The sequence below is a fragment of the Oncorhynchus clarkii genome, chromosome 28, assembly GCF_045791955.1.
Source record: "Oncorhynchus clarkii lewisi isolate Uvic-CL-2024 chromosome 28, UVic_Ocla_1.0, whole genome shotgun sequence".
NCBI classification, from domain to species: Eukaryota; Metazoa; Chordata; class Actinopteri; order Salmoniformes; family Salmonidae; genus Oncorhynchus; species Oncorhynchus clarkii.
Genome location: NC_092174.1, coordinates 7,430,965 through 7,452,265, shown reverse-complemented (window position 1 = coordinate 7,452,265; position 21,301 = coordinate 7,430,965). Strand labels below are relative to the sequence as shown.

The window sequence follows — 21,301 nt, the reverse complement described above, 5'->3', positions numbered from 1 at the left end:
TGGGGGCAGTCGAGTCATTGGGATCAGGGCATGCTAACAAAATAATTTCCTCTCTCGCTCGCTTAAACCTAGACCTAGATCTTATTACTGCAACATTCAAAAATGCAACCATCATTTTATATAGCTTAATAACACAAGATAGATATTGGACTCCACTAGTCTACGACATAGTGTATCTTAATTTAAAAATATATATATATTGTAACCTGGGGTGGTCTAGCGGTTAGGGCTGCTGCCTTCAGATTGCACATATAGGCCTACCATATCGGTGTCGGTTTGATTCTGGCCTGCGCCCTTCTGGCACAAATAACTAAATCCTCCAGATTGACTTGATTTAGTTACACCTTTCAAATATGGACAGTCCATTTATATTTACACCCGATCTTGATAAGAGATGACCATACCAGACACTTTTGGATAACCTCAATAGGAAACAAATAAAGTAATAACAGTCAGCAGCCTACACCAACATTAGTTCCCATTCATACAAAGTGTCAGGTAAGTCACCACGGTAGATTTGCCGTGGTAAACAATGAAATGCTCTATTTCTATTGTTCCGGAATGCTTCTCAAATAAATAAATCACCCTTAGACTTTAAAAAAAAAGACTAACTTGTTCCGATTACAATACCAACCAGAGGGTGAACATACAGTGCCTTGCGAAAGTATTCGGCCCCCTTGAACTTTGCGACCTTTTGCCACATTTCAGGCTTCAAACATAAAGATATAAAACTGTATTTTTTGTGAAGAATCAACAACAAGTGGGACACAATCATGAAGTGGAACGACATTTATTGGATATTTCAAACTTTTTTAACAAATCAAAAACTGAAAAATTGGGCGTGCAAAATTATTCAGCCCCTTTACTTTCAGTGCAGCAAACTCTCTCCAGAAGTTCAGTGAGGATCTCTGAATGATCCAATGTTGACCTAAATGACTAATGATGATAAATACAATCCACCTGTGTGTAATCAAGTCTCCGTATAAATGCACCTGCACTGTGATAGTCTCAGAGGTCCGTTAAAAGCGCAGAGAGCATCATGAAGAACAAGGAACACACCAGGCAGGTCCGAGATACTGTTGTGAAGAAGTTTAAAGCCGGATTTGGATACAAAAAGATTTCCCAAGCTTTAAACATCCCAAGGAGCACTGTGCAAGCGATAATATTGAAATGGAAGGAGTATCAGACCACTGCAAATCTACCAAGACCTGGCCGTCCCTCTAAACTTTCAGCTCATACAAGGAGAAGACTGATCAGAGATGCAGCCAAGAGGCCCATGATCACTCTGGATGAACTGCAGAGATCTACAGCTGAGGTGGGAGACTCTGTCCATAGGACAACAATCAGTCGTATATTGCACAAATCTGGCCTTTATGGAAGAGTGGCAAGAAGAAAGCCATTTCTTAAAGATATCCATAAAAAGTGTTGTTTAAAGTTTGCCACAAGCCACCTGGGAGACACACCAAACATGTGGAAGAAGGTGCTCTGGTCAGATGAAACCAAAATTGAACTTTTTGGCAACAATGCAAAACGTTATGTTTGGCGTAAAAGCAACACAGCTCATCACCCTGAACACACCATCCCCACTGTCAAACATGGTGGTGGCAGCATCATGGTTTGGGCCTGCTTTTCTTCAGCAGGGACAGGGAAGATGGTTAAAATTGATGGGAAGATGGATGGAGCCAAATACAGGACCATTCTGGAAGAGAACCTGATGGAGTCTGCAAAAGACCTGAGACTGGGACGGAGATTTGTCTTCCAACAAGGCAATGATCCAAAACATAAAGAAAAATCTACAATGGAATGGTTCAAAAATAAACATATCCAGGTGTTAGAATGGCCAAGTCAAAGTCCAGACCTGAATCCAATCGAGAATCTGTGGAAAGAACTGAAAACTGCTGTTCACAAATGCTCTCCATCCAACCTCACTGAGCTCGAGCTGTTTTGCAAGGAGGAATGGGAAAAAATGTCAGTCTCTCGATGTGCAAAACTGATAGAGACATACCCCAAGCGACTTACAGCTGTAATCGCAGCAAAAGGTGGCGCTACAAAGTATTAACTTAGGGGGCGGAATAATTTTGCACGCCCAATTTTTCAGTTTTTGATTTGTTAAAAAAGTTAGAAATATCAAATAAATGTCATTCCACTTCATGATTGTGTCCCACTTGTTGTTGATTCTTCACAAAAAAATACAGTTTTATATCTTTATGTTTGAAGCCTGAAATGTGGCAAAAGGTCGCAAAGTTCAAGGGGGCCGAATACTTTCGCAAGGCACTGTATCTTGAAAGCAAGTCTAAGGATAACACCGACATCTTTTAGGGAGGAGTAATGAGGTGACCAATAATGGTTGCGATTGAGATCAGCTGTGCGGGTGAATTTAACTTGTATTGATGGTTTAATGACATCAGCAGTGGCGTGGATTCATGGGTACTGTTGGTCAATTTCTTCAACAAATGATCAGGTCTATATAATTATCAAACATACTTTAGTAATGGAAAGGAAACACAGACTCTTTGTTTAAGTATTAAAAAATACAAATTTAGTAATATAATTTGTAGGCAGAAATTGGTACAGAGTACAATATAACAGTATATGAAAGACATTTTGCAGAACTTGGGGAGAAACTAAGACATCCTGTAACTCATATAGCCTCCCCAATCCCCCTTATGTAACTTTCCCTGGCAACAACATTTTAATAAATCTAACCTCACCCTGACAGCAGCAACCATCTTATCAGCAAGTAAAAACTCAGAAGTGGGTTTGACCGAAACTTGACCTTTCATCACAAGTATAGGGTCATAACAAGGTGAACGAGTGTAAGCATCTTCTGACGGGGCTGGTTTCATCAGGTCTGTGGCAGCCTTGTGTTCTCAGAAAACCAGATAACCACGGTGGGATCCAGATAGGAGGAGTCTGAATGTAGATGCCTTCTGATAGTATCTGAAGGTCACAACACTCAAAACAGGTTTTAACACACACACCGAGGTCCCCTGAAGAGGAGACCTTATCATAACATAATTTATTAACCCTTTAAAAGGTATAAGGCCTTGGTATAAGGTATTTAATACCAAAGGGAAGCCAGGCTTCCCCAAAAAAATGTAACAAGAAAAAAAACATTAAATAATTTTCCTTCAATTCGCAAGCGGCTGAATGTTTCGCACCAAAGAAAGCGTCCAAGCGAGCAAAACAGCGCCCCTCTGTCTCAGTATGTGTTGCCCATCTATCTGATGCTGTCTGGTCAAACAGAGTATAACGTTGTTGCCGCCTGTAGCATTGAATGTAAGGGAAGCCAGCGAGCATGTGGCCTCCCTTGATAAAAAATACAATAAAATAACACCAATCTGAGCTAAACTGAGTGAGCTCAACTGTGAATGGTCCTGGTACACCAAAAAAAAGTATGTCTGGATTTGGCTTCACACCAGTTATGTCAAAAGCTAAATGTCAGAACAAACAAACAGAACAAAATTCTTGTGTCGTTGTCCTCCGGTGGCTAGCTAGCTAAAAAAAGTTTTACAAATAAAAATATCAAAATGTCCCAGGGCAGTGATTGTGGACATTTCCCTGTGTAGGGTATCCTGACACTCTGTGGTCCATAAAGATGTTGCATAAAGATCTCATGACATGTATCATAAGAGTAGGGTGTTAACCCTGGTGTCCTGACTAAATTCCCAATCTGGCCCTCATACCATCATGGCCAACGAAATCATCCCCAGTTTCCAATAAGCTTATTCATTCTCCCTCCTCTCCCCTGTAACTATTCCCCGGGTCGTTGCTGTAAATTAGAATGTGTTCCCAGTCAAATTACCTTGCAAAATAAGGAAAAAATAAAAATGCTAGCTAAAATCGTCCCTTCTAAATTAGCCATGGATGGAGATAGGGATTTAACCTTGTGGTTTTACTTAATTCTCCGTACTGGCCAATGATTATAACGGTGATTCTGATACAACCATAAATTAATACATTGTGCCCCTGGCCTGAGAGGATTGAAGTTCAATATGTACAGTTGAAGTCAGAAGTTTACATAAACCTTAGCCAAATACATTTAAACTCAAATTTTCACAATTCCTGACATTTAATCCTAGTAAAAATTCCCTGTTTTAGGTCAGTTAGGATCACCACTTTATTTTCAGAATGTGAAATGTCAGAATAATAGTACAGAGAATTATTTATTGCAGCTTTTATTTCTTTCATCATATTCTCAGTGGGTCAGAAGTTTACTTACACTCAATTAGTATTTGGTAGTATTGCCTTTAAATTGTTTAACTTGTGTCAAACTTTTGGGATAGCCTTCCACAAGCTTCCCACAATAAGTTGGGTGAATTTTGTTCCATTCCTCCTGACAGAGCTGGTGTAACTGAGTCAAGTCTGTAGGCTTCCTTGCTCGCACACACTTTTTCAATTCTGCCCACAGATTTTCTATAGGATTGAGGTCAGGGCTTTGTGATGGCCACTCCAATACCTTGACTTTGTTGTCCTTAAGCCATTTTGCCACATCTTTGGCAGTATGCTTGGGGTCCATTTGGAAGACCCATTTGCGACCAAGCTTTAACTTCCTGACGTCTTGAGATGTTGCTTCAATATATCCACATAATTTTCTTCCCTCATGATGCCATCTATTTTGTGAAGTGCACCAGCCCCTCCTGCAGCAAAGCACCCCGACAACATGATGCTGCCACCCCCGTGCTTCACGGTTGGGATGGTGTTCTTCAGCATGAAAGCCTCCCCCCTTATCCACCAAAAATAAAGATGGTCCTTATGGCCAAACAGTTCTATTTTTGTTTCATCAGACTAGAGGACATTTCTCCAAAAAGTACGATCTTTGTCCCCATGTGCAGCTGCAAACCATAGTCTGGCTTTTTTATGGCGGTTCTGGAGCAGTGGTTTCTTCCTTGCTGAGCGGCCTGTCAGGTTATGTCGATATAGGACTCGTTTCACTGTGGATATAGACACTTTTGTACCTGTTTCCTCCAGCATCTTCACAAGGTCCCCTGCTGTTGTTCTGGGATTGATTTGCACTTTTCGCACCAAACTACGTTAATCTCTAGGAGACAGAACGCGTCTCCTTCCTGAGCGGTATGACGGCTGCGTGGTCCCATGGTGTTTATACTTGCGTACTATTGGTTGTACAGATGAACGTGGTACCTTAAGGCGTTTGGAAATTGCTCCCAAGGATGAACCAGACTTGTGGAGGTCTACAATTTTTTTCTGAGGTTTTGGCTGATTTCTTTTGATTTTCCCATGCGGTTAAGCAAAGAGGCACTGAATTTGAAGGTAGACCTTGAAATACATCCACAGGTACACCTCCAATTGACTCAAATGATGTCAATTAGCCTATCAGAAGCTTCTAAAGCCATGACATAATTTTCTGGAATTTTCAAGCTGTTTAATGGCACAGTCAACTCATCGTTATCCATTAAAGAAAGTTAGGCTAGCGAGCAAGCGTTTTAGCCAGGTAGCCTATGACATCAAAAACAAAAAGCATGTACTGTATGACAGAGTCATAGACCGTTTCCCATTAGGTTCAGGATCAAATGGATATGTACAATATTTAGCCATGGTTTTTGTTATCGCTATTCACACTTGCTTTGTTGACCTTCTTAAATGGATTGTTCAAGACTCAAAGTCAACTGTTCAAGTGCTCAAAATCACTGTCACTGTCCAATGTTAACGTTGTCTACTTGCGCGCACACACACACACACACACACACACACACACACAAATCAGTACCATGGACAGCTACATAATATAGAGTTTAGGTTGATTGGACTAAATTGTTTTCGGTATCTTTTAGTTATCACTGTATTAGACTAAGCATAGGTGATTTGATGATGTTGAAATGTTGAAGTTGAAATGGTAGTTCTAAATTAATAGTTGTTGAGTAATCCGAAAATGTCGGAAACATTAATTAGCTTGACCATGCTATAGATAATGTAACTGTTTGTTACATACAATATGCTTTGTGGATTTCACCTGACAGATGTTGCTCTCTGGTTTCGTGATGAAACAAAGGTGTGGTTAAATGTATTCTGCCACTTTGTCTTCTTATTGTCTTGGCCTTAGGCCTATATATGATAGTGGCAGATTATGGAGCAAACAGCGCAATTATCACAACACATAGGTTAATATCGAAAGCCTGTATTGTGTGGCTTCAATATTTCATTTTGTAATGCTGTCAAGATGTTTATGCATTTGAGCCTATCCAAAGACTATTTAGTTGAGTGGACACACTTTTCTTTGATGTGTAAATTATCAGACTGTTCATTTTACTTCTTGAAAACATTGAAATAAATGCAACTAATTTTGGGGCGTAATGTAGGCTCAGGCTGCTCACTATATCGCCCAGCAATGGGGCACGAGCCGGGGCGCACTGCCTACACCACTGCGGTGTGCATTGTATACAAACACCGCTTCCAGCTGCCCCCCTGGAGAATCTAAATATTTCTTCAAATCCTCCTGCTACAGGATTATTTTTCTCCTGAGACAAAAGGGGTCAAATTAAAATCCAACATCTGTAGTCTACTGAACTTGAAGCAGCGGAATGCTGATAGTGTGTGAATAATGCGACAAAGAGGTGACTTTCATACAATAGGTAGGCTAACGCATACGAAGCAGAAAGACGACCATTTCCAAATAATCTGCGAGACAAAAACACATTTTCATCCCAAAGTTGTCTGTCTGACCACCCATTCCAGCCCGCAGCACAATAAATGCTGACTGCACCGCTATGATCTCTGTCAGGTCCAGCAGGAATGCAGCCCACTACCTTGAGGCAAAAACTCAACCAATGTTTTTACTTTTCATTTGTCTTTGCCTCGCTATGCCATTCTTCTGCTGTTTAATCACATTTTCAAGCGGTTGCTTTGCCAAGCAGTACTTTCATAAGTGCTCTTGCTGTAGGCTGGCATATCTCCTGACTCAGTAGTCAAATACGTATGAGTCAACAACGTTCGCAATTACTTGTTTTTCTTTTATATGTTAAAACATGCAATATTTATTTCTAACATGGGCCAAATTGACTGTCAGCTGATTTGATAACCTATTGCTGCAACAACATCATTCAACAGGGTCATGTTCAGTAGCCACAGAACCGAAGAGGTCCAAAGCGGAGTGAAAGTGGGAGGTTCTACTCTATCTGAACATGTCCAATGAGAAACACAAATGTTTGTTTTCTGTTGCAAAATGCTTTGCTACGGTGAGTGCTAATGAACAGACCCAGTCCAGAAACATAATTTACCATTTGGCTTTGCCTGCAGTGTCCCAGTATCCTGTGGGTCTTGGAATGTTACAAGGCCCTAACATAGCCTGCTTGTAGTAAATATAAAACATGAGCATCATGTCATCTGCCGGCTGATATGGACCTATAGGAGAGCAAATAAGGATAGGAGGGAAAAAAGAGGATGAGTAAGGAAGTTTGATGATTGACATGATACGTAGAACTATTGTTACATTGTAGCCGATAGTCCCTCAACTTGCAGCGATTACCATAGGCTCGCTGCAACTGACATTAAAAATGTATGTCATCAGAAGATATAAATAGACTTACCTTTTAAATGCAATGCTTTAATGTGTTAATCTGCCCATCTTCAGCTCTAAAGACACAACCTGTCATTTCTATAGCCTGCCTACAGAGCTATACAAGGACTGGCTGTTCATGAGATTGACATGATAGTTTTAAACATATTTTGAATCACTGTTTATAAAGACTCATATGACGACAAAAACATAAACAATGGAGAAGCCTAATACAACTGTAACTGTATTTGGGGTTAAGACAGGGTAAAACAGTTGTAATAATTGATAAGGTTCTTCAAGAACAGCATAACATCCAACTGAGTGTGACATAAGAGCCAACCAACACAGAGGAACTCTGGATATCTGTCAGAATGACCATCAGGTTTTTGGTCACCTCCTTGACCAAGGCCCTTCTCCCCTGATTGCTCCCCGGATTGCTCAGTTTGGTGGTTCCAAACTTCTTCCATTTAAGAATGATGGAGGCCACTGTGTTCTTGGGGAACCTTCAATGCTGCAGGACATTTTTGGTAACCTTCCCCAGATCTGTGCCTCGAAACAATCCTGTCTCAGAGCTCTACGGACAATTCCTTCGACCTCATGGCTTGGTTTTTGCTCAGACGCACTGTCAACTGTGTGTCCTTATATAGACAGGTGTGTGCGTTTCAACATCATGTCCAATCAATTGAATGTACCACAGGTGGACTCCAATCAAGTTGTAGAAACATCAAGGATGATCAATGAAAACAGGATGCACCTGAGCTCAATTTTGAGTCTCATAGCAAAGGGTCTGAATACTTGTGTAAATTTGCTAAAATTTCGAAACCTGTTTTTGCTTTGTCATTCTAGGGTATTGTGCGTAGCTTGATAAAGGCTGTAATGTTAAAAACAAAAATGTGGAAAAAGTGAAGGGGTCTGAATACACTGTAACCTACCAATTGTACTTGTAGAATCACAATAGAGTGGTGAGGAGGAGGAGCTCTGCGGACCCTTAGTGTCCGGAAGTAATTTAGCCATTTCATTCTAGTCATTGCGATCGATAGTTTCTATTTTCTAAATTTTCTTGTGGTGTCAATTAACTCGTGACATTCCTGGATTACTCATTAATAAAGTAAATGTAATCAACTAATACAATAGGTTAAGGGTACAACTGTGTACATATCTGTCTGTTTTGGCAAAATCACTACATATCATTACTACTTAACGGCGAGCCAAGCAGGGAGAGGCTGCCCATTGTCACAGTTCCAAGACCAGTCAGACCAACAAAACAATATATAATTTTAAAGTTTCTTTCCAACAAATTGTTAAGTTGAATGATTGTATAACTAGCAAAGGAGTGTTGAAGTTGAGGGAGCAATATTTATGAAGTTTGGCAATGAGGACAATAACTAGCATAGTTCAGCTAGCCAGCTAGTTTAGCGAGGGAAAATGAGATCGGGCCTAGCATACTAGGCTATTTCAGGAGACATATTGTAGTTTTTATGCCCTGATATCAGGAGCTGGTGGCAATTTTTTTAATTAAAACAATTCAGAAACAAATAAATCAGACTTATATTTAAAGGAATACTTATTTAAAGGACAAGATGGCATTTTCACCTTAAATCCACGGATGAGATAGTCACGCTTCATATGCAATGTAGGCTATATATTTTTTTATTTCACCTTTATTTAACCAGGTAGACAAGTTGAGAACAAGTTCTCATTTATCTTGGCCAGGTTGCAATTGTAAATGAGAACTTGTTCACAACTTGCCTACCTGGTTAAATAAAGGTGAAATAAAAAAAATAAAAAATATTGGATGATAGATAGCAAGTGCACAAACAATACTAAATACTCCCTCCAAGCTAGCTAACCACTAGCTAGTATTCACAATAGAATTAAATCACAATTAGATGCCCATTAATTAAACAGCTGCCTGTGTTCGTGCTCTGTCCTTCGCTAGCTAGCCATGTTGTGCTAGATAGCGAATATGCTAACATTAGCTAGATAGCTAAACATTTGGCTATGGGCTGGCATGGCAGTATGGGATTATGAGTTAAATAGTTTCTTCATCATCTTGATAGGTAGTTATCTAGCTGTGGCCATGTGATTACTATCAACAAGGGCTTTCTATAAAATAGCAATATTATCGCAGATAGCAAAGAATTGTATAACTAGATAGACCAGAGCCTGTCGTTCCCAATGGGAGCATTTGAATCATAGTGGACGGAGGTGGGCAGAGCCAAGCAAGAGCTAGTGAGAACCTATTGGTGCATTCTAGCATTTATTAGCATATTTCATTAGGGGACACTTACTTAGTGAGGTGCGTGTGTGCAATACAAATATGGGTAGCTGCAGCCCACTATGGCAACTGGGGTATGGGCGAGTGGGTGTGTCGAAAGGTCAGACTGTCCGCAATACTCTGAGAGAGGGTGGACTGAGGGCTTGTAGGCTGTTGTAAGGCAGGGCCTCACCAGACATCACCGGGAACAACATCGCCTATGGGCACAAACCCTCCGTCGCTGGACCAGACAGAAATACTTTTTTTGCAAAAAGTGCTCTTCACTGATGAGTCGCGGTTTTGTCTCACCAGGGATGGTCAGATTTGCGTTTATAATTGAAGGAATGAGGGTTACACCGAGGCCTGTACTCTGGAGAGGAATAGATTTGGAGGTGGAGAGTCCGTTATGGTCTGGGGCGGTGTGTCACAGCATCATCGGACTGAGCTTGTTGTCATTGCAGGCAATCTCAATGCTGTGCGTTACAGGGAAGACATCCTCCTCCCTCATGTGGTACCCTTCCTGCAGGCTCATCCTGACATGACCCTCCAGCCTGACAATGCCACCAGCCATACTGCTCGTTCTTTTTTTGCTGAGTTTATAAGGTCCCACAGCAAAAACCAAGCGACAAGGTTGAAGGAATTTGTACATCTCTGAGACAGGATTGTGTGGAGTCACAGATCTGGGGAAGGGTACCAAAAAATGTCATTCTTAAATAGAAGAAGTTTGGAACCACCAAGACTCTGCCTAGATCTGGCCTTCCGGCCAAACTGAGCAATCGGGGGAGAAGGGCCTTGGTCAGGGAAGTGACCAAGAACCCGATGGTCACTCTGATAGACTTCCCTCTGTGGAGATGGGAGAACTTTCCAGAAGGACAATCATCTCTGCAGCACTCCACCAATCAGGCCTTTATGGTAGAGTGGCCAGACAGAAGCCACTCCTCAGTAAAAGGCGCACGACAGCTCACTTGGAGTTACACCTAAAGACTCTCAAACCTTGAGAAACACGATTCTCTGATCTGATGAAACCAACATTTCAGGCTTGTTTTGGCCTGAATGTCAAGTGTGTGCATTGTGTCCCGCCACCCACCATCCGCCAACCCCCTCTTTTACGCTACTGCTACTCTCTGTTCATCATATATGCACTTACCACTTTAACCATATCTACAGTACATGTACATACTACCTCAATCAGCCCGACTAACCGGTGCCTGTATGTAGCCTTGCTACTTTTATAGCCTCACTACTGTTATTTTTCACTGTCTTTTTACTGTTGTTTTTATTTCTTTACTTACCTATTGTTCCCCTAATACCTTTTTTGCACTATTGGTTAGAGCCTGTAAGGAAGCATTTCACTGTAAGGTTTACACCTGTTGTATTCGGCGCACGTGACAAATAAACTTTGATTTGATTTGCTTTGAAGCATGGTCAAATCAAATCAAATGTTATGCTTGCTTACAAGCCATTAACTAACAATGCAGTTAAAGAAATAGAATTAAGAAAATATTTACAAAATAAACTAAAGTAAAAAAATACAAGAAAATCTAAAAGTAACACAAGAAAATTACATAACAATAACTAGGCTATATACAGGGGGTACCGGTACCGAGTCAATGTGTGGGGGTACAGGTTAGTCGAGGTAATTTGTAAAGTGACTATATATAGATAATAAACAGCGAGTAGCAGCAGTGTAAAAACAAAGGGGGGGGGGTGGGTCAATGTAAATAGTCTGGGTGGCCATTTGATTAATTGTTCAGCCGTCTTATGGCTTGGGGGTAGACGCTGTTAAAAACAACTTAGTGATAGGGGGCAGTATTCGGAAGTTCGGATGACTGACGTGCCCAAAGTAAACTGCCTGTTACTCGGGCCCAAAAGCTAGGATATGCATATAATTGGTAGTGTTGGATAGAAAACACGCTGAAGTTTCTAAAACTGTTACAATAATGTCTGTGAGTATAACAGAACTGATATGGCAGGCAAAAACCCGAATCCATCCTGAATTATTTTGGGTTGAGGTGACCACCCATTGAAATGCTTGTCTATGGGAAATTCAAAGGGAATCCTCCCAGATTGCAGTTCTGGCTTCCACTAGATGTCAACAGTCTTTAGAAAGGGTTTCAGGCTTGTTTTTTGAAAAATGAGCTAGAATTAGTAGTTTTTCAAGGTGGCTCTCATTTGGACTGTAGTCTTGTGGCGCACGTGGACGAAGGTGTGCACTTTGTATTTATCTCCGGTATTGAACACACTATTCTCCTTCTTAAATGTAATAATTTATTTACATATTAGGGTACCTAAGGATTGATTAGAAATGTTGTTTGACTTGTTTGGATGAAGTTTTGGGATTTCTTTGTATGCATTTTGAAAGAGTGGAACAGGTGGATTACTAAATCAAGTGCATCAACTAAAGTGACTTTTTTGGGATATAAAGAAGGACTTTATCGAACAAAACAACCATTTGTCGTGTAGCTGGGACCCTTGGGATTGCAAACAGAGGTACGGGATTTATTTTATCGCTATTTCTCACTTTTCTGACGCCTCTGCTGGTTTGGAAAAAATTCTCAACATTAAATGTTAATTATATGAGTGAATGTAAAAACAGAACCAAGTCGATAGAAGGTGAATTGACCCTATGCATGTTTGGATGGATTAAGTCCTCTGCTGTCTGCATATAGCCCTATACCGACAGTCCGATACCGACCTCTCAAATTCGGTCAAACAAAACATATAATCCCCAACACTGCTAGGGAGTTGTAGGCCTAGTGTCTTTTCTACAAGGCCCATAATGATCTTCATGGGGGATTTAATATGTGAGTTGTTGTGCTGACTCAGAAAGAGGTGAAAGGGATAACTGGGCCCAAAATCTGTATTCTCCAGCAGGTGGCTTTTTGTCGTTGTTTTTTTTTCGCTCACCAAGCGATGAGTTTTGTATGGAGGTCAATGAGAGTCTATTTGGTCAACAAAATATTTAATGTATTATTTGATCGTATAGAAGTGTCGTAATGCTTAGGTTGTTACGAATGTACTTATATAGGACACGTGACATCCCGGCAACTTTGAGAAAAAAACACTTAATATCTGAGTTGGGCCTGTTGTTCACACGCGTATCTGCCCTCTCATTGGCTAGAATGGTCCCACCTGCTCTTGCCTCCTTCCGACTGCCCTCCATTTTTAAAGAAGCGTATATTCATTGTTAGAGCTGCCACTTGAGTATCTCTGTTCAATATAACGGATAATCTGTGGCTGACTGGAACATCTCAGTTGTGCTTACCTTAAAAAATATATATATATTTTTGATACACACGCACAAGGACAAAATGTTACATTGTAGCATATAGAATGCAACAAAAGCTGCGTGCCATCGATGGAACACTGGATAGGCTACTTTGTATCACTAGACCGCATTGTACATCACCCTTCATCACTTTTGGGTTTAGGTTCACGAGCGAATATCGCACTGAAATTCAATTGGTCAACAACTAATCGATGCAGCATTTGAACCAATCACATTTAACAACGAGCCCCAGAGCGCGTATAATTTTTGGGACAGTTATAAAATCGAGGCCAGAAATCTCACAATACCAGGCGGAGAGCCCCTTTCTCTCTCACCACACGGAAAGCCACAACGCTTGGCCTCATTGAAAAGAAAGAAAGAAAGGAAATGCAGAGGGATATAAGATGGCAGAGCTACAAATGTTGCTAGAGGAAGAAATTCCAGCCGGTAAACGAGCACTCGTGGAAAGCTACCAAAATCTGTCGAGGGTTGCAGAATACTGTGAAAACAATTATGTACAGGTAAGGATAAACATTTGAATTATATGCGGAATTCGTCGTATTAGTAATGTTATAAAACTGTGTGAAACCGGAGACAGGAAATGTGTCTCTGAGACCAATGACCGCTAAACATGGATATTTAACTCTTATTTAAACAGGCTTTGGCAATGTAAAAAAAAAAGAAAAGCCTACCTCATCATTATATGCTGAAACTGTGGTTATAGTCGCGGACTCTATTCTCCTATAACAGCCGTGTTCGGATGGTTGTCTACTCTTACGACCATTCTAAACCAGCTATTTGATATGCATTTACAAAGCTGCTGAAGACTATTCAGAGGGTGTGTCGTTCTCTTTGATAGGTAGGCTAGAACTGTAGCCTAGGCAATGCTATTACAATTGTAGCCAGGGCAAAAAAAAAATGTATCGCTTTCCAAACCTAGGATATCGAATAGGTCAAATGGTTTGAATCGTTTCTTCATTATAGGCTTAATGTCTATTGGCATCGTTCGTCGCCGAATGGTGTTACTAGGGCAATAATGGTCGCTCTACTGCAGTTTCCACCAATGTACTATATGCCTTTGAGAGCAGCACAGTAGAGCCTGCAAAGCAGTTCCCATCATTCTGTATCATGCATGTAATAAATGCGTGACTGGTCTTTGTTTTTTAGTTTTTTACCGACAGTGTGCCTAGCTTAACATTAGTTAGAAATTGGTAGGTATAGCAGTTTTTTGCCCCTGGATAGGTTTCTGTGCAAGCGACGTATGTGTGTATAAACTACCATTTATCAAATCTATTGCCCGACTTGGTTGAGGCTGCCTGAATTGTAATTACCCGAAAGAAGGGACTGCATCGTGGTACCAGTCATTCCAGATTGATGGATAAAGCGTAGTCCTATACACTTGTTTCATCCTCCGTCTTTCAGATAATTTGAATAGTTGAATTGCGCCCTAGTAGTGGTCTACTGAAACGGTGGGAGCTGTTGTCACTGTACAAATATGATTACAAAAATATGAAATATTATATGTATTTCCTATTCAACAAAACTGTATGAATAAGGCATGAAATTACTTGTGTGCTTTCTAAATATAGTAGAATCAAATTATAAAATGACTAACTATATGATTTAATCTTCCTTCTAACTGTAAAATACCAATTTGTATGTTTAGTGTAAGAGAAAATGTGCATGTTTTCTAAAGGCCTCTATTGATCAAAACGTCTGTCCCATCGACTTGAACGTCTCACAGAGCTCTAGCTCGGCTTTCTGAATTCGTTAGGAAATCGCATTTCATATCCTATTAATCGTGTCTGTCTAGGACACAGAAAGTGTTTTTTGTTTAAAATCTATGAATTATTTTAGATTAGTGGCTATAAATCGACCTCTGTATGGAGTACCGTGATGAAACAGTGCAGCAGAAGAGCATTATGATATAAAGATTACATGCATGTGCGATGTCAGTGGCTAGGATGTAGGGTTCAGCCAGGAGTGGATGGACAGTCGGAAGAGCAAATTAAATGCGAGAAGGGACATCCCAGCTTCAAGTGGTTTCAGATTTCACATCCTACATTACACTGGCTCAGGGCTCAGGAAATATATTGTTTCCACCTGACCTAGGGGTATAGCTCAAGGCAAGCTATTTTTAATCGACTGCGTCCACAGATCAATTTATAAGCGAAAATGTCAGTCGGAACAGATACCAGAACCATGCAGGTCTTTACATCTAAGAGGATTTACTAATAGCCAGGCAACGGCTCCACATTTCTATCCCTCCAATCATCTCTAACTCCTCTTCCTCCCTGCCTTTTTCTGCTGAGCCCTGACTCTCCACATCACTTCCATTGACTTAGATTAACAGAGTGAGAGGAGCAACAAATATGATACAATTGTGGTCAGGAACTTAATCTTTCTCTCTCCCTGTCTCTCTTCCTTCCTCTCTCTTTTTCTCAACCATACACATTCACTCTTGCTAATAAAGGGTTTCCATAATAAATTGTGTGATACAGTTACACACACACACACACACACACACACACACACACACACACACACACACACACACACACACACACACACACACACACACACACACACACACACACACACACTCTTATCTCTCTCCTCCAATCAACTTTCTTGCCTGACAGACTAACTACAGAGTTAGCCAATGCTAGCTGATTAGTTACGAAGCAGGGACAGTTTTCAAATGAAATGCATCGGTAGAAACAGGACAAAACACGCAACTTGCTAGCTGGCAATGTAAACAAATATTGAACTCATCATATGAGCTCCACTGCACAGGCATCTACTACCCTAACAGGACAGCTAAGCTGTCTAATAACAGGAATACTAGGCAATGTACAGTGCTTTTGGAAAGTATTCAGACCCCTTGACATTTTACACATTTTGTTATGTAACAGCCTTATTCTAAAATTGATCAAATTGTTCCACCCCCCTCATTAATCTACACACAATACCCCGTACTGACTAAGCAAAAACAGGTTTTTAGACATTTTTTGCAAATGTATATAAAAAAAAAAACTGAAATATCACTTTTACATAAGTATTCAGATCCTTTACTCAGTACTTTGTTGAAGCACCTTTGGCAGCGATTACAGCCTCGGGTCTTATTGGGTATGACGCAACAAGCATGGCACACCTGTATTTAGGGAGTTTCTCCCATTCTTCTCTGCAGATTCTCTCAAGCTCTGTCAGGCTGGATGGGGAGCGTCGCTGCACAGCTATTTTCAGGTCTTTCCAGAGATGTTCGATTGGGTTCAAGTCCGGGCTCTGGCTGGGCCACTCAAGGACATTCAGAGACTTGTCCCAAAGCCACTCACGTGTTTCTTGGCTGTGTGTTTAGGGTTGTTGTCCTGTTGAAAGGTGAACCTTCGCCCCAGTCTGAGGTACTGAGCGCTCTGGAGCTTGTATTTTACAAGGATCTCTCTGTACTTTGCACCGTTCATCTTTCCCTCGATCTTGACTAGTCTCCCAGTCACTGCTGCTGAAAAACATCCCCACAGCATGATGCTGCCACCGACATGTTTCCTCCAGACATGACTTTTGGCATTCTGGCTGAAGAGTTGTTTTCATACTGAGGAGTGCCTTCTGTCTGGTCACTTTATCATAAAAGCCTGATTGGTGGAGTGCTGCAGAGATGGTTGTCCTTCTGGAAGGTTCTCTCATCTCCATAGAGGAACTCTGGAGCTCTGTCGGAGTGGCCATCGGGTTCTTGGTCACCTCTCTGATCAAGGCACTTCTCCCCCGATTGCTCAGTTTGGCCGGGCATGCAGCTCTAGGAAGAGTCTTGGTGATTCCAAACTTCTTCCATTTAAGAATGATGGAGGCCACTGTTTTCTTGGGGACCTTCAATGCTGCAGAAATGTTTTCGTACCCTTCCCCAAGATCTGTGTCTCGACACAATCCTGTCTCGGAGCTTTTGCCTTGACATGCACTGTTAACTGTAGGATATTTTATAGAGGTGTGTGCCTTTCCAAATCATGCCCAATCAATTGAACTTAGCTGAGCTCAATTTTGAGTCTCATAGCAAAGTGTCTGAGTACTTATGTAAATAAGGTATTTCATTTTAAAAATCATTTTTGCTTTGTTATTATGTGGTATTGATGAGATTTTAATTTTTTTTAATCAATTTTAGAACAAGGCTGTAATGTAACAAAATGTGGAAAAAGTCTGAATACTTTCCAAATGCACTGTATATCCTACGAATATCTGCACCTAGCAAACATAACAAACCATAACCTAAGCCCAACAGAAATCACAAATTACTCTAGCCTTAATTTCGGAGGCTATTTAACTGGTTGTCTGTATGGCTAGCTGGTGAAAGTGACAGTTGAGGTTGACGCTTCAGCGCAGCCCAAATTTACCGCTACACACAACTTTTCTTGCCTGACAGACTAACTAGTTAGCTAGCTAGTTATAGCATGCCATTTATCTGTGAATTACATTGGTACAAACAAGACAAAACAACCAACTAGTTATCTGACTATATACAGCAAAACACGGCAACTATTTCCAAGATACGGAGAGCAATTATTCGAGCTCCACCGCTGATGTGCTTGCCTGTACCAACCAAGTTATCATGACATGACAGGACTTGTTAATCTGAGAGCTATTCCCCAACTTTCACAGCATCAAACATAGACAACACCAAACATATATCTGCTGTTTACTTATTTCACTCACCTCGACATCATTGCTTTTCAAAATACAAAGACGTGTCCTAATCCATATCACCGACCAATATAGATACAGCCTCTTTCACAGTGAAATGTTGTGTCCGCTTCGGCGGCGTCATTTTGAGTAATGAAGTAAAAAAACTTTGAAATGTCAAATGACAGCAGCCACGCGAATACGACAACAGGTTGTTAGCAAGTTCATTTTGCGATATTGACACAGATATTATTGTTAGAAAAATATGGCCATTCGCCGGCCGCTGTAGTAATTTAAAGAAAGTCCGTAGACAGCCGCTATGGGTCCTAAAGAGTTAATTAAAGTATAATTTTGTTAAAAGTTCTAATGTTACTGTCCCCACCACAACAAAAAAATACTTAATGAGAAATTTCACTGCTATTCTATTTCACAATATATGTCCGTTAATATGTTATTAACATATCATATGTGTCATAAAAATTTTACATTTCCTCACTACACGTAAATATGAGCGCACCAGTAGAAATGGGCCTGCTACATTTCTTGGTTGTAAGCAAAGCACATTATCCAGAATTCATAGAGATTTTAGGACATAGTACTGCCCGGTAGAGGTGTATCCAGTTATGGGAGAAATATCAAAGTGTTTGTAGCCAGCACTTTCAGACAGAGGATTTTGAAAAGGAACTGAATTCTCAACTGCAACTGATGGGGTTGCCATGTCGTCGAACATTGAAAGGTGATGCTGTTCCAACGATTTTCTCTTTCACTTCGAAGAGGAAGGCATCCGATCAGCCAACATCAGAGCAGCAGAAAAGAAGTCAAGCTGAGGTAACGTAGCTAACGTTACCTAGCTAACTAGCTAGTGAACTACATTTGTTTTCAGTGCCTTCAGAAAGTATTCACACCCCTTGGTTTTGTTATGTTACAGCCTAAATTATATATTTGTTTCACTGGCCTACACACAGTACTCTATAATGTCAAAGTAGATTCATGTTTTTTTAAGCATTTTTACAAAATAATAAGAAATTAAAAGCTGAAATGTCGTAAATGTCGGCTTCCCATCATTACGCACACCTGTCACCATATCAGTGCAATATAGACTCACCTGGACTCCTTCACTTTGTTGATTGCCCCTTCTATATCTGTCTGTTCCTCAGTTTGTTCCCCGTGTCAGCATATTGTCGTTATGTTTCCCCTGTTCAGAAGCTGTCCCTTTTTGTTTTTTATCAAGTTATTTATTAAATGTTCACTCCCTGTACTTGCTTCTCGTCTCCCAGCATCTGTCCTTACAAATGGTGAGTTTAAAATGGGTACAGAGTTTAATGGCTGTGATAGGATAACTGAGGTTGGATCAACAACATTGTAGTTACTCCACAGTACTGACCTAATTGACAGAGTTAAAAGAAGGAAGCCTGTTCAGAATACAAACATTCTAAAACATCCATCCTGTTTGCAACAAGGCATGTGGCAAAACAATTAACTTTTTGTCCTGAATACAAAGTGTTATGTTTGGGGCAAATCCTATACAGCACATTACGGAGTACCACTTTTCAAGCATAGTGGTGGCTGCATCATGTTATGGGTAAAGACTAATAGACATATTTTGCACAATCCAGGTGTGGAAAACTGTTCAAGAACTTACCCAGAAAGACTCAGCTGTAATTGCTGCCAAGGTGATTCTAACATGTATTGACTCAGGGGGTGTGAATACTTATGTAATCAAAATATATTAGTATTTTATTTTTGATTCTACATTTTTTTACACATTAGACTTTTTCTTCCGCTTTGACATTGCAGAGTATTTTGTGTAGATTGTTGACAAAAAATGACAATTAATTCCACTTTGTAACACAACATTATAAATACTTTCTGAAGGCACTGTATCTCAACCAAAATCTAGCTTTCATAATACGCTGACTAGACATTCCAAAGCATATCAATTTAATTAGCCAGCTGCTATCTGGCAATGTGATTTGTAACGTTGCAAGCTGACATTAGCTTCATTAGGTTACGGTAACCTAACTAACTACCGCAGAGGCTAATGTGACTTTGTTCTATTTAGAGTCCGATCCCATCAACATCTGCATAGGCATCAAGCTCAGCACCAGGAAATAGTGTAAGTCACCTTGAAAAATCTTACTAAAATCTACTAAATCTTTCAATGACTCTATGCATTAGCAAATATATTGGAGCTAGGGATTAACATGGTCTGTATGTTGTTGTCATAGTTGGTGTGTTTACAAGTAGGCTACAACTTCTACTGTAGTTTTCTCTGTATTGTGGAGTCTTAGTTGATTACTCATGCAAGGCTTGAAGTCTAAATTGGAGTAAATTATGCATTAGTAAGGAGGGGATGGTGTGGTTGACTGACTGGGGTGGGTATTGTATGTGAAGGTTAGTATGCATGAACTATTGGCATGAGGGGGTTGGGTGGATATAGTACCTTGTTTGAGCATGTGTTGATGGGGGGAAAAGTAGTAAAATGTTGGCTTATCACTCACTACTGTGTGTCCTACAGACTAATCCTGCTGATGATGACCTTAACACCAGCTTTAGTAGTACAGCGCCTGTAGACCCATTGGATGAAAGCTCTCAGCCTGGAATAAGCTTAAGCTCAACATCATCTTACTTAGAAACAAGCCAGGACAGCCAAAGGTATTTATGAAAGTACACTACCCTCTTGAGAAAACAAAATCACCGATACAATTAACTGTCTACAAGACGAGAGCTCCTCAAACCTTTCACACCCTTGTAGTCAATTCTTTGGCATGGGGGAGAGGGGCTGTTAGTATACCTTTCTAGCCTATTCACTCGATTGTTGGCAGTGCTTGTCTGCTTAACAGCACCACTAGAGGTTGAAGCAGTGGGTGGTGAAGAAAGTGTATGAGAGGCTTGTACACCTGGCTGTGGAGTGCAGAAAGGACCAGACAGTTGTCAACAAGGAGCCTGATTCACAGCTTCCCAAACCCAACATCCCTGCCAACATCGCCACAGCGCCAAAGCCTGCTCAACCAGCTGCCATTACCCAACACAAGAAGAGGCTCATCAGCTGAAGAACATTCTGGAACCTGCTTGGAACATTCAACCAACACAACATCCATATTCAGTTTGACTGATATAGTAGTATAATATAAAATGCCTATTATGCTCAAAACTGCAATGTGGTATAGATGTTGCTAGCTTTTGTACATATAGTGTTTTTATATATATTCATATATATTTATATATATATTTTATATATATTTTTTTACATTTATTTTTTACAAGTGACTAAATGAAATCAATAAAGTGTTGACTTCAACTTCTGGCTCAATACATTGTGATATTCGTGAAATATATTTGGATAAACTAGCTTCAGTCTTACTGCTAAAAACAAATTATGTAGGGAGTTGGTGTATCATTCAAACTGAAATTTGTTGGCAAGTGAACATGCTTCAATAGATGAGTCTGTCAAAATAGCAAATAAGTAGACATGGCTTGTATTCAAGACAAGGCTTATTTACTCTGGAGACCGAGGTGAGTTTACAAAGCAGTATGCAGGGGCAGTTATGACAATGTATGACATAGTATATTTTTTATTTTACTGTATCCACTAATG

At 40.4% G+C, this 21,301-nt stretch overlaps 1 protein-coding gene across 4 annotated transcripts in view; it reads left to right on the top strand.

Moving 5' to 3' along the window:
- The first annotated feature begins 13,263 nt into the window (after window positions 1-13,263).
- Window positions 13,264-21,301, top strand: part of LOC139386971 (abl interactor 1-like) — a 51,913-nt gene continuing 43,875 nt past the window's right edge. For all 4 annotated transcript variants that reach the window (XM_071132888.1, XM_071132886.1, XM_071132887.1 and 1 more), the window contains exon 1: window positions 13,264-13,559. In XM_071132888.1, the coding sequence (XP_070988989.1) occupies window positions 13,443-13,559 (117 nt within the window). In that variant the 5' untranslated portion in view covers window positions 13,264-13,442. The remainder of the gene's footprint in view (window positions 13,560-21,301) is intronic.